General features: G+C 43.2%; 1 protein-coding gene across 1 annotated transcript in view; it reads left to right on the forward strand.

Annotated features, from left to right (window-relative positions):
• Positions 1-22,336, forward strand: part of LOC102444776 (uncharacterized) — a 93,493-nt gene that overhangs the window by 28,483 nt on the left and 42,674 nt on the right. The window contains exons 8-17 of the mRNA XM_006110461.4: positions 3,022-3,048; positions 3,244-3,288; positions 4,028-4,072; positions 6,274-6,327; positions 11,947-12,015; positions 15,899-15,967; positions 18,273-18,341; positions 20,413-20,481; positions 20,954-21,022; positions 21,103-21,171. Coding sequence (XP_006110523.1) covers positions 3,022-3,048; positions 3,244-3,288; positions 4,028-4,072; positions 6,274-6,327; positions 11,947-12,015; positions 15,899-15,967; positions 18,273-18,341; positions 20,413-20,481; positions 20,954-21,022; positions 21,103-21,171 — 585 coding nt within the window. The remainder of the gene's footprint in view (positions 1-3,021; positions 3,049-3,243; positions 3,289-4,027; positions 4,073-6,273; positions 6,328-11,946; positions 12,016-15,898; positions 15,968-18,272; positions 18,342-20,412; positions 20,482-20,953; positions 21,023-21,102; positions 21,172-22,336) is intronic.

Raw genomic sequence — 22,336 nt, forward strand, 5'->3', positions numbered from 1 at the left:
GGGAAGAGAGAGGCTGGGAGAGGGGAGGGCAACTAAAATGATCAGGGGTTGGGAACAGGTCCCATATGAAGAGAGGCTAAAGAGACTGGGACTTTTCAGCTTAGAAAAGAGGCGACGGAGGGGGGACAGGATAGAGGTCTCTAAAAGCAGGAGTTGGGTGGAGAGGGTGCATACAGAAAAGTTCTTCATTAGTTCCCATAAAGAAGGACTAGAGGACACCAAAGGAAAGGAATGGGTAGCAGGCTTCAAACTAGTAACAGAAAGTTCTTCTTCACAAAGCAAAGAGTCAACCTGTGGAACTCCTTGCTGCAGGAGGCTGTGAAGGCTAGAACTAGAACAGAGTTTAAAGGGAAGTGAGATCAAGTCATGGAGGTTGGGTCCATGGAGTGGTATTAGCCAGGGGGTAGGAGTGGTGTCCCTGCCCAAAGTTTGTGGAAGGCTGGAGAGGGATGGCACGAGACAAATGGCTTGGTCACTGTCTTCGGTCCATCCCCTCCAGGGTCCCCAGGGTTGGCCGCTGTCGGCAGACAGGCTACTGGGCTAGATGGACCTTTGGTCTGACCCAGTATGGCCATTGTAAGCTCAGGGCTCAGGGTCAGGGGTCTCAGTGGACCACCTTGATTTTCATGCACACCTGCTCCTGGGTGGCCAGGCTGGCAGCTCTCCTGCCCTAGGCGGCCACTTTCCTGTGCCTAGTGCGGAGGTCATGGACGAGGTCCACGATGTCCGCACTAGCCCAGGCAGGTGCCCGCCTCTTGCGGTCCCGGGCAAGCTCCCGGGAGCCGTCAGCCTGGTCCCGGGAAGAAGAGGAGGGCTGAGGGGCATCAGGTGGGTGGCTTGATCCGTGCCACGTGCAGGGTCTGCTGGCTGGGTGCTGGCAGGCTTGCACCGGGCACGGGCACCGTAGCCAGCCCGTGCCCCTTTAAGGGGTCCGGGCCAGAAGGGGGGCAGTAGAGTTTCCCTGGTGTTGGCCAGAGTGGCCACCAGGGAAAGCTGGGGAGGGCTAGCCTCCCACTAGTTCAAATTAAGGGTCTACACAGCCCTTAATTCGAACTAGTAAATTCGAACTAGGCTTAATCCTCATGGAATGGGGATTACCTAGTTCGAACTAAGCGCTCCGTTAGTTCGAATTAAATTCGAACTAACAGCGCTAGTGTAGCACCTATGAAAGTTAGTTCGAACTAACGTCCATTAGTTCGAACTAACTTTGTAGTGTAGACATACCCGTACTTATTTATTACAAGCTTTAAGCAGTAAATATAGTTGCTTATTTAACTTTTACAAGCCTTAAAAACAAATGACTACACACTTTAAACCTTAAATAGTATACATTCTAAAGCAATTAATAGAGCGCAAAGCAATGCAAAAGCAATTAATAGAATATTATTGTAATACAATAATTAAGCCTAGTTCACTTACACTTCACCTGTATTCTACCTACAGTACCAGGCAGGAGGTCATTGTCCCTTTGATTCCCACCCATCGGGACACCATGCACTGCTGCAGCCGGTGTGAAGGGGTCCATTACTTCTAGTTACAACGAGCAGAACCTGCTCCCTCCCTCTCTCCCACTGATTACTTTTTCTACACCTATATTTATAGTCGACTTGGTCATTCTAGTAATATCTACCAATTGATTACATATTGCATAAAGTATTTATTATGCCCATATTTGTCATACATCCTGCTATTCAGACTATTGCCAAAAACTATATACTTGATTGACAGTTCTGTGGCTGTAGCTGAGATTTTTTGCTTATCAGAAATATCATGTACCAGTACCAGATTTCTCCCAATGTTCTTGGCATGGTTTCACTATACCATACTCCCTACGCACTACTGTTTAAAGCACTCCTGAGTCTCAAAGCTCCTTGAGTCAGGCCTGAGTTTGCATTAGAAATCCGCACTTTGGGCAAGACAGCCATTGTTAGTCCAGTCGAGGCAGGGCCGGACAATGCAGACAGTATTATTCTAGTCAAGGAGGGGTTGTCCAGGCTCCCCTACAGGCCCTGCACTGACCAACTCTCCCTCCCTTCCTCCCAGCACTTCCAGAGTGCCACAAACATTTAATTTGCGGCATTGAAGCTCTGGGAGGGAGGAAAGGAGTGGAGATGGAGTGCACTTGCAGGAGGAGGTGAGGAATAGGTGGGGTAGTGGTGGAGCAGGAGTGGGAAGAGGCAGGACAGAGACTTTGGGGAAGTAATGGAGTAGGGATGGGGCCTGGAGCAGAGAGGGTGTTCGATAACCCCCCGGCAAGATAAGTTGGCATCTAGGAATGTGGCACTGTTTTTGTGCAGGGCACTGAATTTTTTTCCCCATGCTTTTTTCCCTCTAATTTTTAAAAAAGTTTGGCAACAAGTCTCAAACCTCGATGTCCTCACAGTATTCATACCACCTTTGCCTTTTTGGAACCTTAGATTTAAAGGAGTGTCAACCTTAACTCTAGATCTCCAGACTTTGTGTAATTAATCACAATTTAAAATTGCATTGACATATGGTATTTTGAGCACATAACATATATTATTATAGGTAGCTGTCTCAAACATAGCAATTTTGTCACCTCAATTGGAAATCCAGTGTTGTATCTCATGTCATATCTTATCTTTTTTAAACTGTGGACCAGCAAACCCATTCACAAAGTTTTGGTGGACCACCAACCTTTTATCTGTGTATTCATGATACAAATAATGAATACCAGTCTGCCAAAGTATTTACTCCAGCCCTGGCCCCCAGAGCAGCTGCAAACAGCCAGCTTCAGCTCCAACAGCCCCCTGACACGCGCTCAGAGTATATCCCAACCCCATGGGCGTGGCGTGGCCCGGCACCCAGCTGTTCATGGTCCGGCATTGGTGCACAGACCAGCGGTTGGAAACCGCTGTCATATCTGAATATTTATTAGAACCTGAAGTGTTATGTTTTTCGATAAAAGACCATGGAGTACCAGCTTGTGTAAGTCTGTCACATTTAATTTACTTAAATCTGGTTAAAATGTTTTCCAATATTTTTTGTTTCTTTTTCCAGGGAAAATCTGGCTACAAAGGAGAAAAGGTATGATTTGCAGTAGGAACTTTTCTTGACATGTTGATATTGTCTTGTAGTTATACATGTCAACATATTTTGTTGGCTGGCTGTTCAGAAAAAAATGTAGCGTTTGGGACATGTGCTGGCAGGAAGATATACTGAATAAAAATATTCTTGTAATGCTAAGTAAACTTTTTGAATGTTTATGATTTGTTTCTTAAGGGAGAAAGAGGTGACTGTGGCACTCCAGGGATAAAAGGTGACAGAGTAAGTATCTATCTCCTTATTACACTTTAGGGAAAACATCTATCTATCTCCTTATTACACTTTAGAACTAGAACAATGTTTCTCCTAATGTACAGTGAAATGGATTATGGAGAAGTTGCAGAACACAATTGCCTGATATTTAAAATGTGTTATCCTTGAAAAATGGGGATTGTGGGAGAGTCAGTGTAAATGTTATATATAAAGCTGAGGGAGAACACAACTGACGAAGTTTAAGATCAATCAAATAAAGGTAAACTGAACAAAGGTAATTTTGCAGTAATTATCCCAGCAGCACTTATATTTTAATGTTTTTGAGTTTAAGGCTCAAGCCTACTTCCACTTCAGAAACTGGCAAAACTCTCATTGACTTCGGCAGGAACAGAATCACACCCACTCTTAAGGGGAAAGATGGGGTGAGAGGTGCATGACTGTGAAAATGAAAACCAGTGTTTTAACTTAGCAATGGGCTTGAAGTGTATGGTATCAATAAACATGTTTAATGAAGTATATGTAAAACTTGACCCTGCAGGATCTTGGTATCTGACTTCAATTTCAATCTCATACTATAAGTATAACTACTATATCTCAGTTTTCATATTATGCAGTACTTTCTTGCAAATTGTTGACATCTTCTTGATTTATTTTCTTGGTGTTCTTCAAACTATATTTTAATGTATCCAAATATATTTTCAGAAGTTTCAGATTTCTGTAGCTGTTTTTTTTTCTTCTTGCTTTTCAGGGTCCAGAAGGTCCAGCTGGTCACTCAGGACCGAGAGGTTTACAGGTAACAAACAGAACAGATGTACTTTGCTTCCTTGGTGCTTTGCAAAGCTGTAAAATCATTCTAGTAGTTCATAGCATGGCCACGCTGAGGTGACTAGCTCACCTGCCTAGAGTTCTAGAGCCAGTCCCAGGCTGTGTCTACATTAGTGGTTGCTTTTGCACAAAATCTTGCCACCTGTCTACACTGGCCACGAGTATTTGCGCAAGAACACTGACGTTGTAATGTACAAAATCAGTGGTTCTTGCGCAAATACTCTGACGCTCCTGCTCAAGGATAAGCCCTCTTGTGCAAGTATTCTTGTGCAAGAGGACCAGTGTAGACAGCAATGTTAATTTCTTGCGCAAGAAAGCCCGATGGCTAAAATGGCCATCAGAGCTTTCTTGCGCAAGAGAGCATCTATACTGGCATGGATGCTTTTGCGCAAAAGCAAATCTTTTGTGCAAAGGCACATGCCAGTATAGACGCTCTCGTGCATAAATACTTTTAATGGAAAAACTTTTCCATTAAAAGTATTTGCGCAAAATCATGCCAGTGTAGACGCAGCCCCACTGATTGCAACAGAGCCAGGATTTCACCCTCATTGTCTTCATTGCCTTGAATAAGGAGCAGGTGACTAAAACCTTGATTAGGCAGAAAATGACAATATGCAACAAGTTTTAGGAAATAGAAAGCACGTAAAATGTCAGGCCTGCCAACCACTGTCACATCATAAGCAAGTACAGGTCGGACCTCACAGGTCGGGTACCCTTGAGACCTGAGCAGTCCTGGATGAGGAATTTTGCTGGACCAGCCCCCTCAGCTTGTCACCCTTCCCCGCTGCCCACTCCTTCGGCCCTGCTGCTGGCTGTGCAACATGGCTGGGCTGGGCCCGCAGTCATAACTGCTGCTCCAGGCCTGTTGCTGGTACAGCAGCATGCAGCCCTGGCTCTGCTGCCACAGCACCAACCCCATCACCAACTGGCACGTGACCCCGAACGGGTTGCCGACCTGCCGCGGCACCAGCTGAGTTGTCGCGGTACCGCTGCCATGGCCCCAGAAGAGCTCACCCTGCTAGGCTGCTGCGGCCCAACCTTACTGCCAGCCAGGCTGACGTGGCCCTGTCCCCACTGCCAGGATGGCATGCAGCTTCGCTCAGGTTGCAGTGCCACAACCCCACTGCCAGGCTGGCAAGCACAGGCTGCCCTGGTCCCAGTTGTGTTGCCAGGCTGCCCCTGCCTCACTACCATAGCCCTGCTACTGGCACCGGGTTGCTGAGGTCCTGGCCTCACTATCACCAGGCTTGCCTTTCGCTGGGCTCTCAGCTACTGGCCCTCCTGCCCTGGGCTCTCTTTTTCAGCAACATCCGTGGTCCTCCTGGACCACAGATGTTGCCAGATGAGAGTCCTGGTTTATGGAGGTGCAACCTGTAGCTGATGTAAGTAGAAATGTGGGCAAAGAAATATCACTGATAACAAGATACCCTGTAGGAGCCCTGGGCAACAAACTGTTGAAATAAATGAGTGTACTAGTGAGCTGTTACCCATATAAATCAAACTAGTTGGGCCAGAGCCTCAGCTGATGGAAACTGGCATAGGTCCTTTGAAGTCAGTGCAGTTAGCCAAGTCAGAGAAGCTATACTAGTTTATACCTGCTGAAGATCTAGCCTGTTTTATTGTTTCCTGAAAGGAGTTGAAAGTGGTATATATTGATAAATTATATTCCCATTTTATGAAGGAATTAGAACAACCCAGTATATTGCTCATTTGTACATTTTGAATCCTTTCTGTTCCCACTGAAGGCAATGAGGTTTTGCACTTAAAAACCCCATTCTTGTGTCTATTACTTTAGTAGAATCTATCATATACACAAACTTGTTATATCACATAATAAAAATCAGTATCTTTATGAAAAATATGCAACCCAAAAAAGTCAGTTACGCATATTAAATATATTACATTTTCCCTAACACCCTTTTATTGGATACAGTAAAAACTCCCAAACCCTACAATACTAATATCTAGATAAGCTTACAGTATTGTTGTGGTGATGGTGTAGATTTAGAAACTGTTTACTTCTATTCTACAAAAGAACCAGCTTCTGTCCTCAGATGCTTAATTTTGAATTGTTTGTAACAAAAGATTGCAGTAAATTATTGATTGTTTCTAAAAATTCCTTGCTCTGAAGGCCTGAAAAATTCTGAAAAAAAGGTTGTGTTTTAACAGGGTTCCCAAGGGCTCCCAGGAGACCAAGGCCCAGAAGGTGTTCAAGGATCAAAGGCAAGAATAAAAGGATCTCCTCTTTTTTTTTTTTTTTTTTTAATGTTAAAAGACAAATATAGTTGTCCAAACCACAATAATGCTCTTCCTCACCTTCGCTTTCCCCTTCTGTTCAAGCGGTTTTGGCTAAATGGGGACTGCAAGTAATCCATCTATCCAATGTCCCAGCAAGTTACATAGTACAGCGTTAGTTTGTTCCAGGTGTTTACTACATTAGATTTAGCTGGATGTTGTCTTTTCAGTAGAGTTACTTATATCCTATTCTTGAACATTGAAAGTATATTATTACTCCAAAAATTGTTTATTGCTTACCACTTCATATATCAAATGTGTTCAATTTAGAAAACAAATGTGTTTCACTTGTGTCAACCATGAAAATTCAGCCTGGAATCTGAAAGCCAAACTGTGTTTCCTTCAGATTGTGCCTTCTTATTAGTAATACGAGTCCTGCAGCCTGATCTCATTGAATAGTCTTGTTCATTATGTATGAAAAGAGATCAAATCCATTTTGTTCTCTTATAGCTGAATTGGCTCTGTAATGCTAACAAGTGAAATTCAAATCAAAACTTACATGCATCAGTAAAGTACATAAATCAGACTTGGAATCTGCACTGTGAACAACATTGAATAAGGAGGTGCTATTTTTACATTATCAGCCTTCTGGACTTTCAGAAGAACTCTCTTATGGCAATATCACAAATTCTCTTCTCTACCTTTTGGACCACCTCAAACAGGTGGAATGTTTTCAAGCTTATGACACCAGTGTGCGAGTTATTAGGTGCCCTCTACCAGTACAACTTTGTGCTGCAACATGTAACTGGTAGTAATCCTTCCCTTTAGACTAGGCTCCAGGGATGGAGTGGGCAAGATCTCACCATCCTGAGATTTTGGGATCCCTGGCAGCCTCCTTTGCACTTCCTTCTGTCCTTTACCTGTTGATGGGTTGATTGTTCTCATAACCAGCATAACTACTGATGCCATTGCACACCCCATTCCCACTCACATGCAATTAAATCCACTCCAAGGGGAATTGCTAGTACCTAGGACTAGGTCTACACTGTGAAGGTTTGGCAACAAAAATGCTGTCAACATGCTAAAGTTGCCGAAAGTGAAAACTGGTCAAACCGTTTTTTCTGCCTTCCATTGTCAACATTTCATGGTCACATTGCTAGCACCCTGTTGACAGAGCAAAACAATGTGGGTAAGCATCCCACAGTGCAGTATTGTGAGAAGGCAGAGCTGATCCTTTCACTTCTTGGGATTCCCTCATGCCTCTGTGAGCGCTCCATGCTAAAGAATGTCAAAGCAGAACAGCAGTCTCTTGAGCCCCTTCCCCAGCAGCAGCAGTTTGCCTGCTGCTGTGTTCCTAGCAGGGCAGAACCACAGCATTCCAATTATTTGCTATTTGTTTGTTCCCCAAACAGAGCAGCTTATTCAGCTGCCAGATACTTCCCAGAGCTTTGGAAAGCAAGAAGTGCATGCCTGCACGGTAGCAGAGATCACAAAACAATGAGCATAGCCATCAGGGAAGGTATTGTAGGATACTGGCGGAAGCCACTCCTCTCAGCAAACAAACAGAGCCAGTGTGGACTCTCCTTTCTCAATAATAAAGGGAGGGGAAGAGAAAAATGTGTCTCGCATAGCTAGAAGTTTTTTGTCGCTAAAACCACATGGTTTTTCCAACAAAAGTCACATTGCAGTGTAAATGTTCACACTGTTTTGTCACCAAAAGGCAGTTTTTGGTGACAAAACATGTCAGTATAGACAAGGCCTTACTGCTGACAGTCCTAAGAATATCCAGAGCAGTTTATAATTAATTATGATAACGATGTTGGAGGGAATATTAAACTTCATGCTTAAGGACATAACCTATTGCTGTCAATTACAGACCAGGATGAAAACTAATGCTGTGCAAATTATTCCACATCTATCTCCTATGGGATTCTCACACCTTCCTCTGAAATATCTGGTTCTGCCCTCTCATAGAGATAATACAGTGAACTAGCTGGACCACAGGTCTGATTCAATATGGAAATTCCCATGTTCCTAGGACTCCAGCCTTCTATGGTGCTACCAATCCTATAGTGCGGGGTTAAACCGTCACCATTTAAGTCAACTGGAGTTTTTGCCATTAATAATGACAGGAGTAAGATCAAGTGCTCGAATGTAGGCTTGAAGAGAAGTATAAAAATAAGCAGGCTATCAGTGACAGCTAGGTGCCTAAATACTTTTAAAACATCTGGTTTTTGAATGTTAAATGCTATGGGTCTGATCCAAAGCCCACTGAAGTCAGTGTCTTTCCATGTACCTGAGTGGGCTTTGGATTAGTCCCTTAACTTCCAGGGTTCAGTCATTTAACTAACCAACTTTTCAGTTAGAAACTTGTGTGTATGCAGGATATACTTCATAAACAATACTGGGAAAATGCCTTCTTTCTCTTGGTGCTTCATCTCTTTCCCATACTAACATAGAATCATAGAACTGGAAAGGACCTCAAGAGATCATCAAGTCCAGTCCCCTGCCCTCACAGCAGGAACAAGCACCATCTAGATCATCCCTGATAGATGTCTATCCAACCTGCTCTTAAATATCTCCAGAGATGGAGATTCCACAGCCTCTCTAGGCAGTGTCAGTGTTTAAACACCCAGACAGCTAGCAAGTTTTTCCTAATGTCCAACCTAAACCTGCCTTGCTGCAATTTAAGCCCATTGCTTCTTGTCCTATCATCACCGGCTAAGGAAAACAATTCTTTTTGTAATACCCTGTGAAAGGATCCATTAGTCTGGTCCTCTAGTTACTGGCCCCGTCGGGCCTCGTAGGGCTACTCTCCTGGCTGCCATCACGAATGCTGCTCCAATTGGCTGGGGCGGTATGTAGTGGAGGGAGGGAAGAGGGACTCAGGCCCGCCCTCTCTCCGAATCCTGACCCAGGGCCCTAAGGTCAAAGGGCAGCTGAGCCTCCCCCTGCGACCTGACTGACTGGGTGCTGCCCCTTAACTCGTCAGTCTGCAGGCTTACTTCCCTAGCCCTGCCCTGGGCCGCTTCCTCCCCCTCTTGGCTCACCAGGCTCCATGTCCGCTGGGCATTTCCTCCCGGCGTCCTGGACGCACCACGCCCCTTTGTCTGTGGTCTCCTGCACTCTGGACCTTTCCTGTCCTAGTCCCTCTTCAGCTCCTTCTTCCTTTCTCTGTTTATTCTCCTCCTCTCCTCCTGCATCTTTGTCCTCCCCCAGTGTCTCCTCTAGCCCTTTTATTCCCCTGGCTTCTGCCCCGGTTCGCCCTTTGGCGTCCCCACTGACGTTACCCCGCCCACAGTCCACGGGGGAAGTACTGCGCTGCGCGGCCACGCCTCCCTAGTCGGCCCCAAGTGCACCGGCTCTGTCAGCTGGGGCGGCATGTGGTTGCCCGGCAACACCGGGTGGGTCATCCCCTTGTGCAGCACCACCGGCGCATGCGCCAGGCCTCGCCTCCTGGTATTCCCCCACCCCGTTTAGTGAGCCTGGCGTTGAGCCGTTCTGCTGCCCCGGCTCAGTCACGCGGGGCAACAGTTTCCACCCCACATTGTTCTGCTGCCTGTCCCCCATAAGGAGGGAAGGGCTGCAAGTGTGGGCCTCTGCTGCCCCATCACACACCCTTTTACATGTTTGAAAACCACTATCATGTCCCCTTTTCAGTCTTCTCTTTTCTAAACTAAACAAACCTAATTCTTTTAGTCTTCCTTCATAGGTCATGGTCTCTAGACCTTTAATCATTCTTGTTGCTTTTCTCTGGATCCTCTCCAATTTCTCCACATCTTTCTTGAAATGTGGAGCCCAGAACTGGACACAATACCCCAGTTGAGGCTTACACAGCACAGAATAGAGCGGAAGAATGACTTCTCGTGCCTTGCTCACAACACTCCTGTTAATGCATCCCAGAATCATGTTTACTTTTTTTGCAAAAGTGTCACACTGTTGACTCATATTTAGCTTGTGGTCTGCTATCACCCCTAAATCCCGTTCTCCAGTACTTCTTCCTAGACAATCACTTTCCATTCTCTATGTGTGAAACTGATTGTTCCTTCCTAAGTGGAGTACTTTGCATTTGTCCTTATTAAACTTCATCCTATTTACCTCAGATCACTTCTGTAGTTTGCCCACATCATTTTGAATTTTGACCCTATCCTCCAAAACACTTGCAACTCCTCCCAGCTTGGTATCATCTGCAAACTGAATAATCGTATTCTGTGCCATCCTCTAAATCACTGATGAAGATATCAAACAGAACCAGTGCCAAAACAGACCCCTGCAGAACGCCGCTTGTTATGCTCTTTCAGCATGATTGTGAACCACTAATAACTACACTCTGAGAATGGTTATCACCAGTTATGTACCCATCTTATAGTAGCCCCATGTAGGTTGTATTTCCCTAGTTTATTGATAGAAAGGTCATCCGATGTGTCAAATGCCTTACTAAAGTCTGTTTCCTATCACCTTATTATCTTCCAGATGTTTGCAGATGAATTTCTTAATTACTTGCTCCATTATTTTCCCTGGCACAGAAGTGGAACTGAATGGGCTATAGTTTCTTGGGTTGTTCTTATTTCTCTTTTTATAGATGGGCACTATATTTGCCTCTTTCCAGTCTTCTGAAATCTCTTCCTGACTTCCATGATTTTTCAAAGATGTTAGCTGAAGGCTCAGATACCTCCTCTATCAGCTCCTTGAGTATTCTAGGTTGAATAATCTACTGAATAATCATCAGTCCCTGTGGTCATTTTGTGGACCACATTTTCCTTTACAATGTATAAATCCAAAAGGACAAATTCTGACTTTTATTATCAGAAGCCCTCAACACATAGAATAACAAGACTGACACATGGAAGTAAAAGAAGCAAGAAGATTCAAAATTAAAATGACCACAGTGTCACTGAATCATAAAAATTAAAACTGGGAAAGAGTTCTTAGGACTAAACTTGCATAGTTGTACATACCTGAATATGTCTGGATCATTTAAACAATCCAATTGATTTCATTGGTCTATTCCTATGAGAAAGTATGGCAGTTTACGAAACAGGTAATTTAAACTATCTTGTTACCATTTTTTTTCTAGTGCCTTCTGTATTCCCATTTTGATTCATGGGCCTCATCTAGCTGTCTGGGCTTGCATCACTTCTTCAGGGAAGCTACTCTAATCTATTTGTTTTTAGAGATTTCCCCTATTTAGCTCCGTTCAGTGTAGACTGTGCATCGTATTTAGAATACATAATCACACCATATCCTTTACATTCACTGAAAAGTTGTACACAAGTATGCAGGGAGTGAAAAAAGTCACATCTTTAATAAAACCAACAACGTATTTGCTTTTGTTAGTATCATGGTGGCCAGGAAATAGCAAGCTTTTTACACAGACTGACTCATAAGGGCCTGGGGAAAAGACAGTCGTTTGGGTTACCAAGAGTGTAACATAATACCAATGGCTTTAAAATATTCAACTCTTAACATGAGTAAAAAAAAATTGTGATTCATATTCAAAATGTATTCCTTTTAGGACACATTGCATGGGTCTGGTTCTTCTAGAAACTTACAAAGCTTTGATATGTTTTAAAAGCAAAATGGTTTCCTTTTTATTTTTTTAAAAAGGGTGAAAGAGGCCTTCCTGGACCACCTGGATTGACTGGAGAAACTGGAATAGGAATGCCTGGCCCAAAGGTAAAAATGCCAGTTATACAGTATACTGTGCATGCCTTTGTAAAAGAACAAAAGCAGCAGCAGCTAAATGTATAAATCTGTCATATATCATCAGGTAAAGTATGATAAATGCTGAGGTTGTGGTACCTGCACAGTTATTCAAAGTACTCATACATTTTAAAAAACAACTTTTTAGCACTGGCATAATTAAAACATTTTGGGAGGCCTTACTGTATTAAGTCTATGAATGGCTTGTATATGACTGTGTTCTGCTCTATGAGGGAGGGTTACTACTGTTCTTCCAGGTACTAAAAATCCGTGAGAGATTTAGTTTCAGTGTTTCACCTTAATACAACTCTAAAGAGTTACTCCCTTCTGGAGTGGTTTGAAGATACTGATTCAGACTGGGTTTTCCAGTGACTAGGAGCCATAGGAAGGACATTTGATATAAAAGGATAAGCTTGAACTGACACAGGGTCTTCATTTGGATCCAGAAAACAGACAGGTCCTTCTGTCCAAGGACCCCAACCTTTGCGGAACAGTTTGAAAGATTTTGACCAACTTGGGTCCCATAAGGTTGATGGCTGACCTCTTGTAAGCTTTTAAAATGCATATAGGGACTTTTATTTTGTTCATTTTTGTATGTTCTTTTTAATGTTTTTACAATAAGGATAAAGGTGCTTGCTTAGAAATCATTGTTTGACACTGGTCTTGGCTCTCAGAGAGCAAGCAAAGCACAGGCACTGGCCTTTAGACACCTGGGGATATTGCAGTAAAATGCCAGTCAGGAAAGATAGATACACAGGTCTCTGTCGAAGAGCGGTGACTGCTGGGAACCAGAAACCTGAAGGCTACGTCTACACTGGCCCCTCTTCCGGAAGGGGCATGTAAATTTCACGAGTCGTCGTAGGGAAATCCGCGGGGGATTTAAATATCCCCCGCGGCATTTAAATAAAAATGTCCGCCGCTTTTTTCCGGCTTTTAAAAAAGTAGGAATAAGACCTACTTCAAAGTAGGAATAAGACCCTCCGGAAAAGGGCACTTTTTCCGGAGGATCGGGGCCAGTCTAGATGCTCTTTTCCGGCTTTTTTAAAAGCCGGAAAAAAGCGGCGGACATTTTTATTTAAATGCCGCGGGGGATATTTAAATCCCCCGCGGATTTCCCTACGACGACTCGTGAAATTTACATGCCCCTTCCGGAAGAGGGGCCAGTGTAGACGTAGCCATTGTGTGTGTCTGGATGCCAGTTACATATGTTAAAGTGGTTTTAAGCACATCAAAATAACATGTGATAGATGGGGGAAAAACAAATGGTCTGGCAGCACTTTATAGACTAACAAAACATGTAGATGGTATCGTGAGCTTTCATGGGCACAGCCCACTTCTTCGGATGACTGCAGTTATGAGTTTAGGATGTGAACACCCAAAATAAATAGGAGAGGGGAAGGTGAGGGGGGAGGGAAGAAAAAGGAAGGGAGGTGGGAGTCAGTGAGCAGAGGGAATCAGTAAGTATCTGAAGATTGGGTAGTTAAAGTAAGCAGATAAGAATCAAAGTTAATAGACAGTATCTTTCCTGGCATGGGAGTATACACAAAGAGCTGTTTGCACCTTCAATGACTGTTAAGTTGGTAGTGTCCCAACCAACTTTCATCGTGATTGAGTCCATTAGCATGTGAATTGAATTTGCGGATGAACTCTAGTTCCAATCCTTCCCTGTGGATCTGGCTTGTAGAACTGGTGTGTGACAAGACAGCTACCTGGAGATCTTTTAGAGAGTGATGTGGAAACAAAAGTTACAGAGTTGCTTACCCAGTTCCTTAACCAAAAGAGGGGTTAGCAGAGGCTAGGGCCGAACTGAAGCCTGCCTCAAGATTTTCCGGTGGAGATCTGGCTTGGGCCTGCAGCAACAGCAGGGCCCAATTACAACAGATCCCACAAACAATAACAAAAATAAACCAACAACAAAGGCTAGGGTAGCAGTGATAATAAAACACGAACAGGTTTCAAGCGAGTGACACTCTGTCAGGCCCTCAATCCACAGGACAGGCCAAGGCCTCACCTTTAGCTGCTCCAGCCTGTGCTAGGGAGAAGGAAGCTCTGCTTCCCAGACCAGTAGGCCCTAACAGACCCGATGGGGGAAACACCGCTCTGTTACTGGTGGTGTATGCTGGGGCTGGGCATCCCTAAGCTCCCTTGGACACACACACAAACCGGATTTTACACAGGGGTGGAGTAAAAATATTGGGGAAAGGGAAAATCCAAGCCCTCCCCGAGGCACTGGACCGCAAATGGTGTTATTCTGTTGTTTCATGCACTGTCAGGCACAGCCTATATAAGTCTAGGTGGTGCCTCTGGACCTGACTAGGAAAAATCCTGTCAAGTCCTGCCGCGGTCACCAAATCTGTTATCCCAGAGTCTCAGTAAGAAGTGGACTCTTTTGAATTAATTTAGAATTTAGGATAAGGGATCTGACTGATGATGTTAAATGCTCTGGTTACCAGAAGGGAGGCCCCTGACACCGTATCTAATCACCAGTTATCAGATACTGTGACAGGGGCCTCCCTTCTGGTAACCAGAGCATTTAACATCATCAATCTGATCCCTTATCCTAAATTCTAAATTAATTCAAAAGATTCTGCTTGTTTCTGAGACTCTGGGGTAACATTTCCTTTACGTATATCTGATTTGTGTTCATTGATTCTTTCCTGCAGAGACTGTCCAGTGATAGATGTGATAGATGATTATAAGTAAGGATATGGTTTGATCATGGAAGTCACAGATTTCATGTTGACAACTTCTTCCGCTTCAGTCCACTGCAACGGGGTTTGGGTTGTGGCTTCAGCTCTGCTGTGATCATACCCTGATTTTGAACATTTTCACCATGATTGTTCCATGAATTTTGCTTCATTTTACCATGACAAAATCGTATCAATAGTTATAAACAATGATTAGAGGCAACCTATTGATGTATTGGATTCTATATGTGATGTGGCAGTAAAGATACCCCATGATCTCTGTTGTAGCTTTCCATCCATTTCTCCACACCGTGAAATTGCACCAGTTCCACTGTCTACTCAGTTTTATGTGTTGGCAGTAAGGGAGCCGACAGCCATCCTAGGACTCTGAGCAAAATTGTGGGGCTGGTTCCACACTCCCAGAAGGGGCAGGGCCTCGGATAGAAGGGGCAGGGCCAGGGCAGCCAGCCCTCAGCGCTGCCCGGAGTGCACCATGCCAGCTCTCCCCTTCCCCAAAAAAACCCTTAGAGCTGCCTGGAGCATGCTGCGTGGCACTCCAATGGCAATTTAAAAGGCCCCGGGGCTCTGGCCACTGCCAGCATCACAATAGCAGCAGCTGGTATTCCTGGACTCTTGAGAATTTCCAGGCTCTGGGGCAGTTACCCAACTTGTCCCTCTCCCCTGTCAGCGGACATGGTTGCCAGGGAGGTGAGGAGATTAGGATTTGCCTTACTACAGGTTGGATCTCCCTGGTCCAGTGCCCTGAGGACCTGATTGGTCCCAGATGAGAGATTTTTCCAGACCAGGGGAGGTCATTTCTGTCCCCCCTGCTGCCAGTCCCCACTGCCCCCCATAGGCTTTCTGGCATCCCTGCAGCCCAGCTGAGCTACACACCAGCACTTAACCCCCGCTCCCTTCAGCAGTCCAGCTGAGCCGTGCACTGGCTCCCCACCCCTCCTGCAATGCACCAGGACTCCCTGATCCTGGAAAATCCATGGTCCTTCTGGACCACAGATATTATTGAACAAGAGAGTGCTGGTTTATTGAGGTGCAACCTGCATTACATTCAGGTAAATTAAACACTTCCACAGAGAATGTTTGGTTTAAAAGTGTTTATGCATTGCACAAATTAAAAATAAAAATGCTTTTCAAAATATATCTGTTTGAAGGGTGATATTGGCTTGACAGGAAGACCAGGCCCTCTTGGCCCACCTGGAGCTGGTGAGCCAGGACTACCGGTATGTTCTGTGTTATGATGGCTTGGGGATTGGGGCAGAAAGAATCACTCTGAAGGCCACATCTTAACAAGTATTTGCATGCTAACTTATGCCAACTCTTCATTTTTAGGGTAATTCTCTCTTACACATGTCAAATTGTCTATGACTTGCATCTTCCTTGGTTATTTGAAGAATTTATCTCCAATTTGTTATCTAAAATCTGTTTCTACAACTTAAAGTAATTGAAAAATGGCTCCTTCTTACCCAAAAATGAATCTGCTCATGCATGTATTCAAAGTCACATTTGCTGATGTATAGTTTTATTGCTTTTCACTCCTCTTAGTACTGCAAAGCCAGCACAGCTAAGATAGAAGCATCTAAGTTCTGTTCCTTCTTGAGGTTTAGCAACCCAATTCTTTTGTTACATTTCAAACAAGTGCATCTGTGCAATCCCCCTAAAAGCGTTCAGGTTGAATAGGTTTCCCTAAAAAATCATAATTTGGTCAGCAAAACCAACAACTGATGAAGAAGAGAGCCCTCTTCCCTCCGTAACTGGGTTTGTAGGGCTGTCAATGAGGAATCCTGCCCTTCTTCTCACATCTCTCTTTACCTGTAAACTGAGCTCACTTGAGGCAAACCTGGAGCCTACTTTACCATTTTTATAGAGTCACTTTTTGGAGTAGAACTGATCTTCAGAGTCAAGTGCAATCCTTTCTCTAAATCAATGTGGTTTGTTATGCTGTTCAGTGTACTCTGGGTAAAATTCTCCTCAGTTCATTGAGGTGACACCCCTGTAACCAAGAGGAGAATATAGTCCAACATGATTCAGAAAGAAATTTGTAAGAATAATGTTATACAACATTTTCCCTTTAAAGTAAGAAAGCTGTATTTGATGAATAGACTAATCTCAGCCCAGCTTGAATAGACGTTCATGCAGAAGAATGAGCACTTCTTGTAGAAGGGTTCTGAATCCAGAGGGTAAACAGCTTTAATAAAAGTCATAAAACTAGAAATAGTCAGTTAGTAAATGTGTCTTTTTCATTGCCTATGCTGGTTACCCACACTGCAGGTAGCTACATGGGAAAGAGCAGCATCTGTGAAGGCCGTATAACCTGTGCATGTAGATGCAAAAAGGTAGGGAAAGGACAGAGACTTGTCTGTACCCCCATATGCCAACCACCATAGTTGTACTGGTGCACCAGGAGACATAAAATGTACTAGGTATTGGACTGATGTCACTCATGGCATCCCCCTAATACAGAGAAGAGATTATAGGTCAATGCATTCTTGTTATGCATGTTGCTCCTGGCAAAGCAATAATAAAAAAAACTCTATTCAATATTAGTCTCAGGGCCAGGTTCTGCATTTGACTCCATGCTCAAAGTTCTCACTGGGAATGCCAATCTGGAAGAGCCACAGAATCAATGTCCTCAGTCATTGGTCCACTTCTTTCTTTTGTGGTTTCTGCTTGCTTTACCTCATTTAACAATAAACTGGCTCCAGCCCTCCTATAAATTAACTGGAAACTCTTCAGGCACATCATATTTCTGAATTTTTTTTTTGGAAAATAAAAATTACAGATTAGAAATTACAAGAATTGAAAGGTGTAGTTTCTATTTTATTATTGAAGGCAGTAGGATTTCTCCACCTAAAAATTAAGGATAATTCTGAAGCTATACATGGGACCCTTTCCAAGCACAGTTCACTTCTATGGATTCTACTCTACAGAAATACTGAAATTTGGCATTCTGTGCCTGCCACTTTCCCAGGATGAAGTTGAGAGGCAGACAGGCATAGGGAACCATTGTCTAACAAGCCTGATATCTGAAAATTCTGGACCTGTCTTAAGCACAGATCTTTACCTTCTTACGTTTGCTAGGCTATGCTCACATTAGCAAGTATGCTTTTGTTTTGCTCATACCACAGAGTCATAGCTTTCTTCATGAAACCTTGTTCCACATTATTTTGTGTGGCCTTTAATCTAGTTCACCTTGGTTATGTCCCAGTGTTAATAAGCATTAATAATAATAACCAAAATGAAGAAAAAGAAGGGGAGGGAAGAATTAAGATGAGTAAAGAGAAGGAACTTTCAGTGACTCATAAGTAAGCTACTAAAGATAATCCTGTAAAACATGTTATAGCTGCAGGCCAGAAAGCTCTCTCTCTTGATTTATTGTGACTATCACATTACTGTATTATTTTAACAGGTTATAACTATGTACCAAATTCAAAGAGATATTTAAAGATCAACAGCAAGGCTTATTGCTCTTTTATCAGTTTGAATAGTTTATATATTTTCTAGACTTTTTAAAATGTATTTTAACAGGGGCCACAAGGACCTCAAGGGATTCAAGGAGAAAGAGGTTCACCAGGTGAAGGGCTTCCAGGACCAAAGGTACCATAACAGATAGTATATAAGGCTTGATCCTGATCCCATTTAAACCAGGGGCACCCTTTCTATTTACTTGAATGCGTGCAGGACCAGACCTAAGGTGAAAAATTTACCTAGTCAAACTGCGTAGCTTATTTTGAGCTAAGGGTGAAGTGTAGACACACCCGTAGAGTACAGGCAGAGGGCTTAAAGAGTTCACCTGTTTTACACTTTTTGTTTTAAATGTGAAATGAGTCAGTTACGGTTGAGGTATATCCTAAAGAATTAACTCCCCTCCCCAAAAATCCCCAATTTGATCCTGAGCATAGTTAGGGGTGATCATGGTTTGTCAGACGTTGGTTGTGTTTAAGGGAGTGGTGAAAAAATCATTTTGCAGGTATGCCCCCAAATGCTAATGTTTTCCCTTCACTCAAACTCTTGCATTTTATTTAACCCAGTACTGCAATAGCTGGGTTTCATTTTGGCTGGTCATATCAGAATAATCACTTTAATTATCTCAATTTCTGATATCTATTTCAAAAAGAATTATATATGTTCTCTGATGTTGTTAGTGTTGATCACTTATATTTATATAGCAAAGAGAACCCACAGAAATGACTGAACTACTCCTGAAATAGAGCCACTATCCAACAGTGCCAAGCAACACTACACAACAGGTTAAGGAAGTAAGAATGCATCTAGCTGAAGGTAGAAAGGGAATTTAGATAAGCAGAATGAATGTATTTTAACCAAACTGGAATTTGGCCAGGACAACAAAGATTAGGACTCCTGTGCCTACAAAAATGCACTATATTTTACTGCCAATTTGAAATAAAGCCAAACATGTGTCAACAGATTCTATATTATTTGTATAATCTCCAATCCTGTTGCCAACTGTGTCAGGTCTCTAACATTAAATCATGTATTTTAGAAGCTGATTTGTAAATCTAAAACTATACAGTTGCTTCTTCTGTGAGAGCTTGTTTGTTAAAAGATTAGAGTTTGATCAGAAGGAAAATGTATTCAGATATCCTACAGGCCTGTTCACAGGAATTTCTGGGGAGGGGGGCGGGGAGCAAGCTGTTGGAGGGACTGGTGGCTGCCCTGCCCTCAGGGCCCAACTCCACCCCCAGTCTCTGTCCTGGGTTCGAGTTGGGGAATCAGCCCCAGACTTCCCCTGGCCAACCAGAACACAGAGGAAGGAGTCTGGCTGTGTGCTGCTTCTGATTTCCACTGGCCAGCCAGAGCACAAGGGAGGGAGGCTGGCAATGCGCCACCTCTGCCTTTCCCAGACCAGCCGGAATCAGCCCCATGGCAGACCATAAAGGACATGGGGGGGATGCGTTCTCACCCTTCACACCACCCCCCTGCATACGGGCCTGTAGTAGGATAAAGGAATGTTATCTTAAGCAGGAATTTTTTAAAAAATAAGGAAAATCTAAAATGAAAAATTTTATTAATAGCGGAAGATCATTAGTTCTATTGATTTCACTATGTAGAAATACGATAATTTTATCAGCTGAGTGAAGCTCCTATATGTTTTAATAATAGAAATACAATGAAGTTCAATCATTTTCTATCTTATTAACTTGCATTTTCTTTAAGATCTTTTGTAGTTAAACTTTCTTTAAAATATTCCTTTGGCGTATGACAAACCCCTTTTCATTAGTACCCCTTTTCTATTCCTAATCACCTTCCATTTCCATCATTATGCTTGGCTGCCATGCTGAGAGAGCCATTTGCTACACTCAAATTATTATACTGAAACAACTTAAAAACAACCAATAGTCTTGCAGCACTTTAGAGACTAACAAAAAGTGTAGATGGTATCATGAGCTTTCGTGGGCACAACCCACTTCTTCAGCTGAAACAGTGACACATTATGGACTCAGTGCTGAAATCCTTATTCAGGCAAAACAAATCCTGTTTACTTTATTTCACCAAGACTACTCCCATGAAAAAAAGAAATTCAGGCACTGCCTTCTTCTTCTTTCTTTTGATTTCCTTCATGATGCTACCAATAGCCTCTCTGATTTGTACTGAAGAGAGTAAATAAGCATGGATTGCTGAAGTTAACATCATTTTTTTCATATAGGGTGAGCGCGGGTTTGATGGTCCTAAAGGACCTCGTGGCCAGCCGGGCATTGGCATAAAAGGTGAAAAGGTGAGCAGTAAATATGTCAGACAGTTAACCAACCACAAAGGAATCTGAATGCAGTGGGAGTTGATATTCGCTACAAAAGATGTAATGAAGCAAAATGAATAATTTGATATCTACAATAGGAACTGCACAACACTAACGTTGTGGTGAGATTTATAGCCGATAAACTGCCTCAACCTATTCTAAAATCTCTTTGTAGTAAATGTGAGATGGAACAAAAAGTGATTGATTCTGTGGGAAAGTTAAGATCTGGGGGGTGGGGGGGAGACTAACTGTTGTTTACAACAGCTGAACCAGCATGAGCTAAGATGTATAAATGGACTCTTTAGAAGGTGTAGAGTCAGAACCTCAGCTGGTATATATTGAAGTAGCTCCATTGAATTCAAAGGAGCTATTCTCATGCACACTTGCTGAGGATCCAACCTAAATTGTTTCCATATCTTCACAAAATAAGCAATTGTACTTTGTTCAACAGGGTGAAGTTGGCCCACCTGGTTTACCTGGGCCTATTGGGTTATCTGGCATTGGGATTCAAGGAGAAAAGGTGGGATTTTCATTTAAAAGGGTTTCTGAAATATTGGGGGAATATTTTACTTTTAAAGATTAATTGTAAAATCTTTTTAGGGGGTAGAAGGACCGAAAGGACCACCTGGTCCAAGAGGGCCACCTGGACAAGGGCTGCCTGGCTCAAAGGTAAGGAAATTCACTGATGTAAAAGCAATGATGAAGTTTTCTGATTTAACATTAAATGTCACTTATAAGAAATGGCTTAATTTTATGGTAATTCTTAATAAAGATTCAGCTACAGTAAGTTATTGTACAGGTTGAACCTTTCTAGTCTGGCAACATTTGGGATCCAGCATGATTTTTGTTAGCCAGATGTCCACTTACAATGGGCATAACCAAGTTTCCCGTGGTCCCATAAGCTTTGTTTACAGCCACCAGTCCTAGCTCTCAGTGTTCTGTGCTGTTATTTAGCTCTAATTTCCCCTAAATGTCTTCTAAGAGCCCAGTAAGCAGTGGAAGTGTTGGTAATACTACTAGACAATATTGACCTCCTGTGGTTCTGCAAATTCTCTGGTTCTGCACTGGTCAGGTCCCAAGGGTCCCAGACTAGAGAGGTTGAGCCTATAGTAACTGACCCTAAGCCATTGGGAGGCTTTGCTAAACCCCACTCAACTCTATGTACCTAGCTTCTTTTCATGGCCTACTGCTATCAAGGAGCCTTTTGGGACTCTATACACCAGAAACTCAGGTTCTGTTTCATACTTGATTGTCCTTACATAAACTGCAGGCACGCTTCCCGTCTCTCCAGAAAAGTATTTTATGCTTGACTGCACAGCGCACCAAGGCCTCAAGCAGCTGCATCCCTCTTCCTCACTACATTGCACCCCTTCCACAACTGCATGTTGTTGTCTACAGACTGCCTTCTGTTCTTGTTGCTTGGGCTCATAGTTTCTCCCTGTATTTCATCCAATACCAGACATTTAGAAAAGTTAGAAAGCAGCACAAGCTTTAAGTAGGATCGCATTCTTAAGTGTCAAAATTGAAGCCCGGAGTTCATCCAAATGATGGAATTACTGGTGAAAGTGGTCACCATGAAAGCATTTGAGACAGGTTTAATGGGGCTTTATAAATAGAAAGATTGATGAGCAAGAAATATGGGTGTGTAAAGGGGTTTACTCAACATAAGAACACCTCCTCATGGTCAGCTGTGGCATAGTGGCAGTGTCCCATATGGTACCCCCTACCAGTGATCGCTATATCTCTGCAGTGGTCTCTTCCGCAACTTGGCCCTCTGGCCAAGTCACATTTTTCGTCCATTTTTTCTGTAGTAACAGAGTCCAACTTAGCTATA

Source organism: Pelodiscus sinensis, chromosome 7 (genome assembly GCF_049634645.1).
Source record: "Pelodiscus sinensis isolate JC-2024 chromosome 7, ASM4963464v1, whole genome shotgun sequence".
Lineage (NCBI taxonomy): Eukaryota > Metazoa > Chordata > Testudines > Trionychidae > Pelodiscus > Pelodiscus sinensis.